Source organism: Amaranthus tricolor, chromosome 7, assembly GCF_026212465.1.
Source record: "Amaranthus tricolor cultivar Red isolate AtriRed21 chromosome 7, ASM2621246v1, whole genome shotgun sequence".
NCBI lineage: Eukaryota > Viridiplantae > Streptophyta > Magnoliopsida > Caryophyllales > Amaranthaceae > Amaranthus > Amaranthus tricolor.
In genome coordinates this window covers 31,184,182-31,200,513 of record NC_080053.1, presented here as the reverse complement: position 1 = coordinate 31,200,513, position 16,332 = coordinate 31,184,182, and the positions used below count along the sequence as shown (strand labels likewise).

The 16,332-nt window shown below is 32.8% G+C and overlaps 2 protein-coding genes across 2 annotated transcripts; both read right to left on the bottom strand.

Moving 5' to 3' along the window:
* Nucleotides 1-447: 447 nt before the first annotated feature.
* On the bottom strand, nucleotides 448-7,331 carry LOC130818275 (EH domain-containing protein 1-like). Its single transcript, XM_057684390.1, has 16 exons — nucleotides 7,247-7,331; nucleotides 7,028-7,107; nucleotides 5,902-5,970; nucleotides 5,692-5,749; nucleotides 5,043-5,098; nucleotides 4,908-4,948; nucleotides 4,580-4,640; nucleotides 4,028-4,141; nucleotides 3,469-3,571; nucleotides 2,877-2,926; nucleotides 2,664-2,792; nucleotides 2,320-2,571; nucleotides 1,969-2,048; nucleotides 1,693-1,819; nucleotides 1,473-1,616; nucleotides 448-865 (listed from the first exon to the last, which is right to left on the bottom strand). The coding sequence occupies exons 1-16, from the start codon at nucleotides 7,329-7,331 to the stop codon at nucleotides 680-682; spliced, it is 1,635 nt and encodes a 544-aa protein (XP_057540373.1). The 3' UTR covers nucleotides 448-679.
* A 3,120-nt stretch (nucleotides 7,332-10,451) lies between these two features.
* Nucleotides 10,452-16,007, bottom strand: LOC130818286 (uncharacterized). Its single transcript, XM_057684401.1, has 4 exons — nucleotides 15,437-16,007; nucleotides 12,081-12,530; nucleotides 11,154-11,475; nucleotides 10,452-11,068 (listed from the first exon to the last, which is right to left on the bottom strand). Exons 1-4 carry the CDS (start codon nucleotides 15,857-15,859, stop codon nucleotides 10,935-10,937), a joined length of 1,329 nt encoding a protein of 442 aa, XP_057540384.1. The 5' UTR covers nucleotides 15,860-16,007; the 3' UTR covers nucleotides 10,452-10,934.
* Nucleotides 16,008-16,332: the final 325 nt, after the last annotated feature.

Sequence of the window (16,332 nt, the reverse complement as noted above, 5' to 3'; positions counted from 1 at the left end):
TCATGAAATAACATGAGCAATTCATGATATTATTTTAGGGCACAGAACATAATGTCAAAGTCATTCTTTCATGATACTTCACGTATTAAGTAAAATCAATAGATAAATGTGTTATTTTTGTAAGAAAAAAACAAATTGGTTTTTCATTTTGAAAGTAAAATAAGTAAGTTCTAAAACACAAGTTGTTATTAATTTTATTAATAAATTATTATATAAAAGTAAAAAATAATTTTATATTGATGCGCAATAAAATGAGAGTTACGGTAAAATTCTAAATCCAACAGACAACAGTACACAATAAAATCATCATAATACATATAGTCGGTTTGCAAACATAAAAAACACATAAACAAAAATCATTTATATAGATATATCATCTCATTTTTTTACTATAGCAAGGTTTTGTTTTGTTACACTTACAACCCCTAACCAAACATTCTTGTTAAATTAACTGCAAAATTGTAGATAAACATTACTTCAGTTCATCTGTCCAATATAAGACCTCCAAGAGGTCACAACTAAAATTAAAATAAAATAAATAAAATAAATAAACTATTTTTATCAGAGGCGTAACTCGGTGAAACGACCACAAAATAAGAAACTATTATGCTACTAATTCACTAATTGTATTAATTGGGTTAATCAATCCATATAACTCGAAATTTCAAAGTATGATCGATTAATCGTATGGATTTCTGAAACTTTTGAGAAGTTGAGGGATGTCATAGCTTAACATGTCATCAACAGCTTGTATCTTCGGTAGTTTAAGCTTTTCAAACTTATCAAAGTTATAGCCTTTGAGAACTTCCCTGAATTGCTCCACATTGGGGAAGTCTCCTGCTGGTAGATGAAATTCCTTCTGAACCTGCATTATAGCGAGATTCTGTTAAAAGTATATAATATATTCAAGGGTTTAATCATAAGCTTATACTTTTGGTTGAGTTGGTTCCTTAATATAGTATTAGAAATTAGCTTGACAAGAGGTCACGGGTTCAAATCTCAACCACCCCTTATTTAAAAAGTGGAATATAAGCTCAAGAATATAGGTGAGTTGATTCCTTAACAGATTCAACAAGTACATAATAGAATAGTTAATCATGATAGTTGAATTGTAGTCCAATGATACAACAATGTTCCATCAACAAAAAGTCATTATTAAGTGGTTGAATTTAGGTCATATGTAACAACCATACCCTTATAATAACAAATAGGTTGTTTTTGATTTACCATATAATATATCTTGAGACTTCAACCATCAGCTTAAACTTATGGACTATGGAGCTTCTACCCAAAAGGCTATCGTGTGAGGGAGCGTATATGAGATTTTGGGGCATTAAGCAACAACTTAAGTTTTTATCTGAGTTGGTTCTTTGACACAAACATAGTCCATTTGAGAATGGGCGTGATATTGTTGTTGAATGATACTAGAATGCAAAATCAAAGCAAATTGAACAAGAAGTAAAACTAAGAACCTTTCTAAACTCATCTTCTAAGTTATCAATAAGCCTTTGTTGAGTCTTAGCCTTTCCTATTAGTGTAGGCATCTCCTTCTTCAGATGACCAATGATATGGGCATGAATCTTAGCTGCCCTTGCACGCTTTACGAATTCGTTAATCTGCAAGGATTCAACAGCCATCAATAAGCCTCTGTTGAGTCTTGGCATTGATTACGTCTATGTTATGTTAACATACCCGTCGATCACAAGCCTTCTTCGGTATATCTTTTAGATCAGCAATAAGGTCGTCATGCTCCCTCTCAAAAAGCTCACGACCTATTGGGCCATCAATGCCTTCATTCGAGGGTCTATCATTGAATGATCTGCGAAAAAAATGACTCCGGTTATCATAGTAAGAACAACATTTTAGCCTTATATAAGTCCAAAATACTTGAATCACAATGCTTGTTGCTTCGAAAACTAAGTTCATCTCGAAATATGAATAGACGAAAGAATGAGCACACGAACTCACCCAATATAAACACGGGTTACCTCTGGAGTATTCAAAACTTTTCCAAGCGACCACATTAAAGCTCCATAAACCCTCATCAACTACCATAGACACCAAAAAGACTATCATTAGTTGGTTGTCAATTAAGTGGCTCCCATCTAAGCGGGTTTTGTGAGGTCATAATGTACACAACCTTTTTCTTTTCAGCGATAACAAAGAGGTTCAGTTAAGTGGCTCCCATTTAAGCGGGTTTTGTGAGATCAGATGTACGCAACCTTATCTTTGTTAGCAATAACAAATAGGTTGTTTCCGACATGCCCTTGTTAGCAAATATAACTATGAACAAAACTAAGGCCATGGGAACCCGAATACCTGTTGAGTGTCGACTTGATCTGCTTTGTTCAAAACAACACGAATCTTGTCATCATGACCCCTTAAAGAAGAGATCACACGCTTAAATTCATCGCTAACGTCAAGTTTATGGGGATCAAACAGCAGCAAGATAAGGTCACATTTAGCAGCAAACCAAGATGTTACACCAGTGAAATCATAGCTTCGTTGTGTTCGTTGTTTCTCTCCAGACAACACTCCTGGAGTATCGACCAACGTAATATGCTCCAAAAGCTTCAGGGTAAAAAGTTCAATCATAAAACACCCATATTTTTTGTAGCAGAAATCAAAAACCATTATGCAGATAACGATCTCTTGAAACTTACTGAGTGCGGCATCTGGGAACATTCAAATTTAGACAAAAAGGCCGTCCCAAAAGCTGTGAGACCGGTGTATGGCATGTCTGCTTGAACTGCAACCGTGTTTCCTGGAATGCTCCTTTCATCAGGACCAGACTACAGGGGAAAAACGCGCAATTAGGCTCTTTTCTGGCTCCTAAACAAGGCGGAATACCAGATTTAAGTGGATCATTTTGATACCATAACAACGACAAATCGATCTGTTGTAGGCTCTGGTCCGATATGTGCTCCTACATGAAATCGAAATATATCAAATCAGAAATGTTCACTATTGACTAGGAGTACAAGTTCAACACATTTCATTGCTCCTTCAGAAAGTAAGTCTCAACTAGGGGAGTTCAATGGGTTGGATATGGGTCGGGCCGGACTCAAGTAAATATGGGTCGGGCTGGATAGGGGCCTTCGAATCAGAAAACTTTTGCCAAACAGGATGACAATTGCTATAAGACAGATTTCCATGAGGGGGAAGAAAACTTGCTGGATGTTTCTTGACGCTGGTACAAACATCATTTCCCGCCTATTCTTACAATTTACAAAAGGCCCGCTTTCGGCCCTTATTAAACCCTTTTATAGCCCGCTCCATTTCAACTATAATAGAGCCCGTTTTCGGCCCTGACACTTTTAACCCGGCCCTTACAAAACCCTTCTAAAAATGGGTCGGATAAGAGCTCAAAATGAAGGCCCCGCCCATTAAACACATTAGTCTAACACATTTGAATCATAAAAAAATGAAGGGGATGAATCAAGAATGACCAAATATGACACAAATTACCAGGGTAACTAGTTTTTAGCAAGTGCGTGATAAATGTCGTCTTTCCGGTGGAATACTGCCCCAAAAGCATCACCATAGGCTTGGCGTCAAAATCACTGTTCGTCTGCAAAACAAATTGAATAGGTAACCTATGCTGGGGCTTCAACGATCACGTCGAACAATTTGAGGGAGATTGACTAACATATAAACTTGATGGGCTACTTTTAATATCAATTAGTTTTAGGATGGAACCTCGTCGAGTTTATATACAACCAACTCTCATCTTATGCGGGTCTGGTTACGTATAAACCCGTTAACAAATTTATCATCAACTACTTTGAATTGGTTCTTTGACATGTTCTATCAGTTTAAGCTTTTGTTTGAGTTGATATCTTAACATAGTATCGGAGCAAACGTGATTTGAACTTGAGTATTTCGAGTTAGGTTCGAAGAGTGTATTTGTTGTATCCACACATTTAGAGCTCTAATGTGAGAGGGCGTGTAAGACAGCACGGTGCATTAGCAGACACAAATAGAAAGTGGCAAGGAACAAACTCTGATTAAGTGGCTTAAAACTTACTAATAATGGTGACACAAAATCATTGAAGTGATAACTTGACTCCAGTGGCAGTAACTTCTGATTGTACAACTTCTTCAGTCCATCAATTATAGACGTAACGGTAGATAATTGTATCTGGAAATGCATAGTCATTGAAAATGATCAGAAAAGACAGCAAGATTACAAACCAAATAACCACACTTTTAGCATAAGAACGTCTAGAGCTATTCATAATAGACTCGACGACCTGATAAGCACTCGACCTTGTAACCGAATACCATTGACCCGATTTAAAAATGAATTCCCAATTATGTAAAAACTGATGTACAAAACCCAATTTTGAACCGACTCGAAACACTTGACCCAAAATCGACCCGATAACCCGAGTGAGCACCTCTAACAGATTCGAATGAAACGAGTTCAGATAGTAGAAAATCGAAATGAATACTGAAAAAGAAGCCATGGGGATGCTTATTGAAATTAATCTATTGGTTCATATGGACAATAGTGAAACAAATATATTGGTTTATGTTGCCGACCTTATGACATTATGAATTATAGATACATGATTACCTTTTTTGAAGATCTTGATGTACTGAACCAAGGAGCTGATCTTGTAGGGTGGAGTTTTCTCCTATTTGCAGAATAGCCTATAAAAGAATTCAACAAATATGTTGAGAGGAACATCATAGTGCAAAAATATTGTTTCACTAACGGTAACAGTTACAAAACAAATTTCACGTCCAATATCAATGATTTTGCAGTCAATACGGCCCTATATTCCGTTCGCAGTAAACTCAAAAATCTTTAATCTTTATAATACGGTCGCAATACGGTGAAGCGGGCCTTATTTTTCACTAAGGGAACACTTAAACAAAAGTTTTGTAATAGTCCATAAAACTTACCATTTAGTGATTCTGATTTGAGTTTGCTCCTTCTTTTCTGCATATAAAACATTGAAAATAAGCCAATTCTTAGACTTATACAGCCAAAAAAATACAAAAAAAAAAAAAAGGATACTGATAATATTACTTACAGCAAGTTTTTCAGTAAGATCTTGCATGGAAGGAGGCTGTATATTCTCCCAATCAACTGTTAGGAATAAAAAAAGTATTCAGCCTTCATAAATGGTAATTAAACACTTTCCCCTCCATTTTACATCTGTTCAAAAGAATTTGCTATATTTTCTTTTTAATCTGTCTCATGAATTTTGCTTTATTTTCTAATTTGAAAATGACCTCATCATGCCTCCTCTTTGGGCACGTGCAACATGCACTGCATAGGACCCCAAATAATAAAGGGTCTCAAATATTAAAAGATACACTCGAGTATATTGATGAAGTAGGTGATGGTCTCAAATAAGAGAAGCACGTAGAATCATAAATTTTTTTGTCGGTTTTGCTCTGCCCCTATGTACATTATTACAATAAAAGATTATTTTACGAAGGTAGGAAGTAGAAACTTGAAATTCATGTTACAAAGGGATAGAATAGGCCAGGGAGGTTTTGAGCATAATCACATGTTCGATCGTATGGAGTCCTAAAAAATTAAGAGCCTTAATTTTAAATTATGTAGTATATGTTAAGTATTGATTAAAAAATAGGGCCTTCAAAAAATTCGTTAATTTTTAGTCTATCGTTAGCTTATAGGAAGTAAAGAAAGCCAAGTTGGAAGAAGCCACTCACATTCAGCTGTTAGGAGATCTTGATTTATTGTGTGCCCTGATTGTACCAATGAAACTAACTACATTTTCAAAGAAGAAAAGGGGATAAATTTTTTAGTTAATAATGAAAATTTTTACATTTTAGCTTAAAAAAAGGAAAATATTGATATTTTTAGTAAAGAGATTTACTTCTATTAGAATCATAAAAAAGGAAATGGAGCAACAAACAAACCTGCATGGCAGTAATGAACTCCTGGAATCCAAGAAAGCCTTGTCTTTTGGCATCTGCTATGGCCCACACCTTCATATAAGAAAGACAAATGCAAGGGAATATATATATATATATATATATATATATATATATATATATATATATATATATATATATATATATAACTGAAAATTCTGAACATATATAATGCAAAAATACCCTTTCGGTTACAATTAGAGTAATCAAAAGAGAATCTAAGTTTGAAATTATATGGATTATGACTCAAGTCATTTGATTAAAAACTTATTAATATTGACTTCTATAACATATAACAAAAAATGAAAATGTATTGGTTTAGTACATTTATAAAGATGATTAATTGGTCCACCATATACGAGTATTATCCTAAGGGTGGTAATAGTCACGAACTCACTTCCCGATTAATTAAACCTATAATCGATCACGCTAAACTCAAAACCTCTTGCGTTATGGTCATGATACGGTGTTGTGGTCATGTTTCTTTCAAAATGTAAAAGGCTAACCATTAAGTAAAATCCAATTTAAGTAAATGTCTAAAAGCATGGATGAATGGCCGTAAATAGTGTAACATAACTCACGAGCTATTTCACTTGTTAAATTCATGATTTGCTTACAATAGCATAAAAATAGATCACAATCGATCATGATTTACTTTTATTGATTTGTGATTAACTAGTGGCTACGAATCATACAACACTAGCCCCTAATAAACCATGATTCATTCTTTTTACAACATGTTTAGTTGTCGATATTAAATGGTAATGAAAAGTTGGTTTAATTTTAATAGACTAATATTTAACAAGTTTAACAATCATATTTATTCTACTTGTTCAATGACCTTATTTCTTTCACAAAATTCATCATAATGCATTACCATTTAAAAATGCAATATCCAAAGATAATAAAAAATCCTAAACAAAAACTTTAGTATAATCAATGCTTTATCGCCGTGAAAATGACTACATCTCATAAAAATTCACATTATAAAGCATTTTCTCTAGAGCGATTTAGTACCAACGGCTAAACAGATCATAAGGATTTAGTACATTACAAAAACTAAATTTATTTTTTAATAAAAAAAAATGAGCAAAAAAAAAAAAAAGAAAACCTGTTTGAGATCATCTCTGTGCAAATCTGACAAGCTAAAGAATAAAATTGCATCATGCCCCGTTAATCGACCATCCCCATCTAAATTAAGCAATTTCCAATACAAAACAAACCAAATCTATTATTTTACTAATTCAACAAATTATAAAAAAAATTTAAAAATTTAAAAATTTAAAAAAAAAAAGATCAAAAAGAAAAGATGGGTAACAAAATTAAATACCAGAATCTGCAAAATTAAACCACTCTTGATAAATTTTTCGTGTTTCTTTGGAGCAAAAGCTAGTTGAAGGCCCAGTTATTTCCATAATTACACCCTTAAATTAATTAATTAATCCAAAAAATTGAATGTGGAAAAAGATTTTTTCTCTGCAATTATATTTTCTGTTGTTTTTAATTTTCATCGATTATTATAATTATGGAATTTGATCGTAAAATGAAGAGGATAACTCGGGGAAAAAAGTATAATAGAGATAAATTTTTGAAAATCAGTTTTGAGTAAACGACGTCGTGTTTATGATTACAATTTAGATGAATGGTCGTTGAATACCGTTAGCATGAAAATGTTTTTAGGGGTAAACGACGTACGTCAAGATGAGATGTTATAAAAATTTAGGTCAACGCCTTTGTGACGAACTCAATTTTGATTTTTTTATGCGGTAGATAATTTTTTAATTCACATAGTGATTGTAGGCTTATAACTTCTTCGCATGATAGATAAAAATGAAGTATTTTGTTAACTTTATGCTATTTTTTCTGAACATAATGACTTTTTTTTCAAAAAAATAGAGGTCGCGATCACCCTAATTGACCACATATTATGTAATCCAGTCGAAATGAGTAATTAATTTAACAAAAAACTTAACATTTTATCTACTACATATAAAAGTTGGTTAGGCTCACGGATCACCATATATAATTTCCCTTAATTTTTTTTTATTTTCATAGTGAGTCATCATCATAATCATCATCCTACCCAATGTATCCCTTTTATAAAAAACTATGGACAGAGTCTGGGGAGGGAAGGACGGCGGCAATTCATACCAGTAAAGGAGAGCGCGACAGCGCGACCAAAGGAGTCCCCCCGCTCGAGAAAGATAATAAGACGTAGCTGCACGGAAAAGATAAATGGAATGCATATAAATAAAATAAATAAGTAGAACGAACTACAAAAGAAAACAAAAAAAGAATACAAAACTAATAATAAAAGAAACGAGAGAAACAAGATGGCAAGAACACCCAAAGGTAACCTAAGAAGACATCAGTAGTCTGAAACATGAATATGGCGCCTCTAACTACCCCTTTCCTTAGTCAGACCTTCAGAGAGGTTTAACTCATGTAAGTCAACTGTTATTTGCTCATCCCAAGTTTTCCTGAGTCTTCCTCGACTCCTCTTACCTCCTACTATAATGTTTTCTACCCTCACTAAGGTGGCAAAAGTTATGTGTACCAAGATATTTTATAGCACATAACATCCTAAAAAAACTTATCTCATACGTTCTTTTTCTTTCGTAATCTCTTTCTGCAAACTTTTATCGATTATTTGATTTTTATTCAATTTTTTTCATTTGTGAGTAATATGCTAATTTGCATGATTAGAAGAGTGTCAAATATTTAAGCATTGTTGGGACTTGATCCTCAGATAGTCATCTAAATCTTTCACTATTTTTAAAAAAAAAAATTGTGTCAGGGAGTTTTTATACTGTATGAGACTGTCTCACTATGAGATGGTTCTCATATAATATCCTATTTTTTCAATTGATTAATTTAAGATCATAAGTAATCGTTTAAAGATTATGAGTAATCTAGTCTAAGACTATAAAAAAGTGATTATATTAAAATTATAAGTGATCACTTTAACGTTCTAAGTGATCATTTTAAAACAAAAAATGTATATTGAGCCGGTCTAATAAAGATGGTCTCACCGTGAGACCATTTCATTTAAGAATTAGTGTAAAATTAATATTTAAAATTTTATTCGAATCTAAGGAAATCCTAAAAGTGTTCTCATTTTAGAAATAACATTTTAATTATATTTTTAATATATATATATATATATATATATATATATATATATATATATATATATATATATATATATATATATATATATATATATACATATATATACATATATACATATATATATACATATATACATATATATATACATATATACATATATATATATATATATATATATATATATATAGAGAGAGAGAGGATGATTCGATGTGAAATGATAATTAAGATTAAGCTTGAATAGTAAATGAGCAAGCTTGAGCAAAGCCAAACCAAACGGACAAGCACCATAGGTAGTAGTGTTCATTAGTGTGTATCTGGTATTTCGGGTACTCGGTAAGTCGGATACCTTTTTAATGGGTACCCGAATAAGTTGGGTCGGAACACCGGGTACCCGATTTTATTTTTTGATATTTTAGGTAGATAAGATTGTTAATTACGTGGCTATTTTTATGGGAAAAATCTGGGCAAAACTCCAAAAAACCCAAACAATAAAGCAATTTGAAGCTGAACTCCAAAAAACAATAGTATCAGTAGAAGAATTTTCCATCATATCAAAAGTCTTGATAAAAAACAGAGGTGGATCCATCTCATGAAGCCCTTCCATTGGTCTTATAAACAAGTTTAATCTCTTCTTTTGTAGTTACACTTTTCATTTTTGAAAATACCTAGAAGCAATTTTATGGCGTTTAGATTTTCATAATGAGGACTAGGAATATGGTATGGGTTTAATACTGGGATTTAAGGTATAAATTACAGTTAAATAAAGATATGATGATGGGTAGAAGAAGGTTCTAGATTGAGGGAATTGAATAAATAGAGTAAAACAAATAACTGGGTTAAGGAAAGATGTTTCAATTTTGAAATTTGAGAATGAAAAACAGCCCCTCAAACTTTGAAAGATAAAACACAGAAGGAAGGGCATATGTGAGACTAGTGAAAACCCTGAAACAAATAACTCTATATATTAACTATTAAGCGGGTGATTAACAGGTACCCAGATCAATTTGAAATCGGCCCATAACCCGACCCGGATTTTTCAATTTTTTATTTTTTGACCCGCCATTTATGAAACGGGTCGGCAAGTCATCGAATTCGATACTTTTGAACACTCCCTAACCATAGCTATAGCACGCCTAAGTCAGATATTAGCATCTTGTTGTTTAAACAAAGATTTGATGTCATCATTTGCCCTAGGCCCCTTGTATTTATATAGACGTTTATTCATGTGAAGTTGCAAATAACATTAAGATGGATCAAAAATAACCTCATTGTAATTAACAATAATAATGTTGCGTACATATAATCCTTCAAACAAGGTTACGTGAGATGAGAGCATATATGGAAACTATTGATGACAATGAGGTAACGAATTCTACACTAGCCTTGCTCACATATTCCCAACATTTATTTTTTCACGTAAAATTATCTCTTCGCGTAAACATAAATACTCTGAAAAAATTAATTATTCTATCAAACAATTAATAATTACACGTACAAAAAAAGAACATGAGAAAAACTCCAAGGTAACAAAAAAGGCATACAAACATATCAATTATTTCGAAAGAATACCACGAATCAACAAATATCGAGCAACAATGATCGACAAGCCTATTATTCCCCGTTTATGAAGATGCTAAGTACAAGACGGAAGCCAAATAGGGTGTAGAATCTACAAATGGTACGTAAACACAAAATAGCATTGTACTTCAATGATGTCGCTTTGCAGGACGACTAAACTGACAAACCAGTCGCAGCCACAACCTGCCTCGTCTTAGTGATTGGTGAGAAAACGTCTACGAAAGTGAGGACTATAAGATCGACGAATTATTGAAGATTGAATAAATAGTCTTCAAGCTCTAATAATGATGTTCGTGTGATCGTGTGCATTAGATACCAATGGTTTTTCCGAGCAGCCAGAGTACTAAGGATAACTCAATACCAAAAATGAGTTGCAGCCAAGCCCTATCTAACATGAATCCGTAAACTGTAATCCCAGCTTTGTTGTTTTCGAAATATGTCACTGCCAAATACCAATTACGAAATTCAAGTATCGTTCTTTATACTTTGAGCATTTGTGCAAGAAAAACGAAGCGATTTTCACTTACCTAGAGCTTGTCGTTTCTGAAAACAGATTGAGCTGTAGGCATACGCAGGAAGAAACTTAGTGTTGTCAACATCATCTTCCTCGTCTCCAGCATCATCGTCATCTGAGTCTCCACTACGAGCATCAAAGAAACCAGCACTTCCCGCACCATTGGAGTTTTGAACTACTGGTGTTTCGGTCTCAGAGGTGGTAGCAAAGGAGTCGATGGTTGCACACACGTGCCATTTCGCAGAAAGAGATGTGATTGCCTGAGCTTTGTGTGTTATCTTTGTAGCACTTCTCAGTATTATGGCTAGACCAGTCATTAAAGTCATGGAGCATAACTACACACATCAAAAACAACAAATTCCTAGCTCTCATCAGTTTGGGTTAAGCTACATGAATCAATATATCATTCTATTGGTCGCCACCTAATTTGTCTCTATATTCTCTACAATCTCAACTTGTAAGCTTAAATTTTTCATATCATTTTCCAATCCTACCCTCTACGTTATCTCTGTTCTTTAATATTATGTGAAAACCACTACGTATATCTAATAATCATTTACGTTATGGACAAACATAAACGGAACTCGGATACGACAAGAATCACACATACCAGTCACCATGGTGTTTGGCAAAATAGCTTATCAGGCAATTTTAGCTTATTTTAATAAAAATAGAGGGTGGATTGTCAAACCATACAATAGAGCAATGGGTTCAAAATCAGCTGGTCAAATTGGTCACTGTAATTAGCAATCAGTTGTTTGCCAAACAACACTGATGATTCTTTCATTAGATAAGTGATAAGTGTCTCAGAAATATACAAATTTGGCTTTGGAGTATGTTATAGCACACAAGTTCGCAGTTAGCACAAAACAACAGCAGATCTAGACAAATTGCTTTACAAATGAAACAGCCCTAAGAAAACTTGGTGCAAGAGACTTACTGCTAGTTCTCCGGCTCTGAAAATGCTCATATTAGCATGGTTTTTAGTAGTGTACAATAGAGCAGTAAATTGGCTCGAAGTGATGAATATCAATGCGCATAAGATAAATGCACGATAACGATGACTAATAATCCTCAAATGCCTCCTGATCCGAAGGTGTTCCACCAAAACAGACCCAACATCTGAATCTACTTGGAACACAGAGGCGAAATCCTTCAGCCGCAGGATTTGGAGGTAGCAGATCAGACGGAAGAGAACACACACCAGGAAAAAGACTAATGTCCGATACAGCCATGAGATAAGCTCTAATGAGCATGCTACAATGTCGCTTAAGATGATGTTACCCAAGAAGGGAATTTGGGAGGATCCAGAAGCATACCACCAAATTTTGTAGGCACATTCAGCAACAAAACATGGGAGTACAAAGACGGATACTATCTTCAGTGATCTCTGCATAAGCATAACAAGCAAAGTTGATCAATATCACTATATTCTAACATCATTTCACATCATCATCATCATCAACCTAGCGGTGTTCATTCGGGTCATTTAGTTGATTTCAGGTTAGGGGTTTCGGGTCAGTTTGAAATCGGATTTTGTATCCATATTGGTTTTTACATAATTGTAAATCATTTTTTAAGTCGGGCCAAATCGGGTTTGGTTACAAGGTTTGGTTACAAGGTTGGGTATGTATTGGGTCATCGAAATTGTTTTGAACACCTCTTGATCAACCCAATATCCCGCTCGAAAACATGGTCTGGATAAGAAAAGATAACGGACAATTCATACTCGTACTCTTTTCAAAGAGAGAATCATTTCACATCATCAAAATTAATACAAGGCATAGGATTACTATGGCCTACAACTTATCATTCATCATTTTTCTTGTACAATCTACTTACTTTCAATGACAAAAGTAGATCATTTTCACATGAAGTTTGGGTTACATCCAAATTAGTGCATGATTGAAAGGACTAAAGTTTGTCAAGTTGCATTTATGGTGGTCACATAGAGTATATACGAGATCGCATGAGTTTTAAAAAGATAAATAGGGTCAGTATTGTTTTATGATAGTTTTGTATATATATTTGTGTATTGGATTTTTTCTGTGTATTTTTTTTCGTGGGTCCGCCCCTTTTTGCTAGTTAATAAGAATCGAAAGGAGAAAAACTGATTATATACTATACTATTATATGATCCAAACTCAAATTTACACTAAAATTATATGACCTAAATCCAACATGAACAAAACTTGACTTGATTTGAAGAAGTACCACTCTTGGCTAATATTCTGAGCTTTTTGACATCTTTGGGGCAAATAGGTGATGATGTGAAACTCCTACGGTGGAGTGTTAAAATTTAAAATTCAGCAGTCAACTATCTAAAGCAGTTTTTAATCCAAGCAACAATCCCAATTCCCAAGGTTAGCAAAAGAACAATATAGATAATAATATAAGGCAACTTATTGTCAATCCTAGTTCCTAAATAAAAAAATTCGGCAACATCTAAAATAGTATTGAGGATATAAAGATTATATGTATTTATTTTTTGCTAATTACTTAATAAAATAATATATAATTATTTATCAAATTAATCATTAAATACCACCTCATGCAAATGAACTATCCAATAGTGGGTAAATGTAATTAAGCTCCCTAAATCATGGTATAATTTCTTTTATCAATTAATTCTACACCTAAGAAACATTAAGTAAAGAATACTTTAAGAAACATTAAGTAATGGCCAAGAAGATTTTTCTCTATTATCAAAGAATACTACACCTATCCAAGCCAAATATTTTAGTGCTTTTTTGATAAAGACACAAAGAATTCAAAACCTAAAAGTCAAGTATTCATTCCTTCTATGCCACATTTCTTGAACCTTACAATTATGTAATGATGCAATCTAGAAACATCCACATTGTTTAATTTTCCCATTGTTCTCCAAATTAACTCTCTGCTGCAAATAGATAAATAGTCAATGGAAAATAAGATATTTAAGTTGGAAATACTTTACATGTTGAGGAAGATTTCAATTACTAAAATTATAGACTGTGGACTTGTATATAATATTTGATGGGTGATCCTTCTAATATCATATGGTTTTGGGGAAGAGTGAATTTCATCAAGTATATATGCAAGTCCACACTTACTACCACGGGTTTGTGGGTAGTTTGCGGGTGCCCCATGGGTGCATCAATGATCAATACAAGTGGACATGCGGAGTGATTAATTGATAAAATTGTCGCGGCCTAACAGTTTGTTATCACTAACAAAGGTAAGGCAGAGTTCATTCCGCCCCAACCTTACATATGTGAGAGTTATTTAATGCCATTTAGATAATAAGATATAAATATATGAATGGATTTAAATTTACAGGTCAAAATTAAGATGAATATCACTTCATCTAATCTACCCCCAACCTTTTGAAATAAACTTTTGGCATTTTTGCAAATAGAAAAGGAAAGAAAACACAAGGAAACTAAAAGTTCAATGTTATTGATAAAAAAAAAGCTGTTAGCCAACTTTTTATTGACAATCACAAGCTTTACAACCGGATTTATAATGATTTCCATTAATCAACATGTTACAAAAACAAAGGACAGCTAATTATTCACTAAGATCAAATTTAGAAGCAACCAGAAACAATTCAATCAAACAGCTTGGACTTTGAACACATGATAATATTTTAAAATATTTATACTCAATATACTATAGAGTAAGTATAAATTTCAATTTCAAGCATACAATTATCACTACCCAAGAACTTAAATTTGACTGTTACAATTTACTTATATACTACATTAATCATTAACTGGAAATGATTTATGGTATAAATTTTCATTATGCGTATCATATGATTTCCATGTAATGAAAGTATAATCATAAAAAAAAAAATTTTTACAATTTTTTATTACTATCTAATATGATATGTTTAGATGGTAATAAATTGGAATAAATTTTATAAAGAAAGATAAGTATGACTATTAAATTTTTCATTAGAGTGTTCGGCGCACACTAGCCACTGCACCCAAATAATAAAAACATGCGCAACCAATGGAAACTAACATCATATCTAATTTCCCGATTTAAAGTAGAGTCTGAATTTGAAAAGGTAATAAAGTACCTCCATCAATCTTATTAAGAAAAAACGACTGATAATTTAGACACAAAATCTGATAGATTAATCAAAAACTCTCCCAAATTCAACAAACCCAGAAGCAGGGGACATGAAACAAAGCAATCAAATCAATAAAAATCAAATCAACAAAAACCCAATTAAATTAAACAACCCAGAAAACCAAAAACAAAACCCCTAATCAAAAATAAGCCGAAATTGAGAATTTAGAAACTTACATTGAGCTCAATAGTATAATTATGTCGAACAGAATCACTCTCATTAACAAGTTTATCGAAAAACAAGAACCTTCTCAACCCATATTTCCTCAAAAACCGAGTCAAACAAAGAAACGACAGCGTTGCGATACTGGATAGCGAAAGCTGAACAAGAGAATCGTAAGGTCGATGATGTTTAGCATCACACGAAGAACAAGCAAGATAAAAATGGGAAAAAGCAGGAACTAAGATTGCAAAAACAAGAAATGTAAACCAACATAAAATTGTAGTGTAAATATTGGATTGATCAACACACATCCAACGAAGGTAAGATCGGAAAGTGTGTAATTCGTCATGGGCGTGTGATAGAAGACGATTGAATGATTTTACAGTGTTTTTTGATGTGGGTATTAATTGTTCTCTTGGTGTATTATCATCTCCCATTGGTTTTTTGTAGGAATTTTGAACAGGAAAGGAACAGATGATGATGATATAGGGAATGTGTGTGATGGGGTCTATTGGAGAGTGTAAAAGATGATTAATTGCTTATAAATGGAGTTTTTTTTTGTGTTGTTTTGCTGATCTTGATGTTGATTTGTTTTATAGATGGTAGTAGAATAAATATAGTACTCTATAACTTTTTAGAATTTTAAAATCAAATTATTTTTTTTACTCAATAATGTCACATTATTTGGAATTTTTTTTTTTTTTTAAGGAAAATGATATATGCAATTTCTAGGATTGTATATAAAAAAGAATTTTGTATTAATTTATGTAATTTAATATTATTTTTGCTTTGAAAATATAATTATTTAATTATACTTTATTATTTTACCATTGATTCTTTCTTGAAAAGTTAAAATTATTATATAAAGTATTAGTTGTCAGAAAATTTAAAATTATTAATGATAAAGAGA

Coding starts and splice junctions, on each gene's coding strand:
- LOC130818275 (XM_057684390.1), bottom strand. CDS start 7,331: ATGGAAATAACTGGGCCTTCAACTAGCTTTTGCTCCAAAGAAACACGA. Junction 4,142..4,579: donor CATCAAGATCTTCAAAAAAG/GTAATCATGTAT, acceptor ATGCATTTCCAG/ATACAATTATCTACCGTTAC. Junction 2,793..2,876: donor ATCGATTTGTCGTTGTTATG/GTATCAAAATGA, acceptor TTTCCCCTGTAG/TCTGGTCCTGATGAAAGGAG.
- LOC130818286 (XM_057684401.1), bottom strand. CDS start 15,859: ATGGGAGATGATAATACACCAAGAGAACAATTAATACCCACATCAAAA. Junction 12,531..15,436: donor ATTATACTATTGAGCTCAAT/GTAAGTTTCTAA, acceptor ATGCTTATGCAG/AGATCACTGAAGATAGTATC. Junction 11,476..12,080: donor TCAGAGCCGGAGAACTAGCA/GTAAGTCTCTTG, acceptor TGATGTGTGTAG/TTATGCTCCATGACTTTAAT.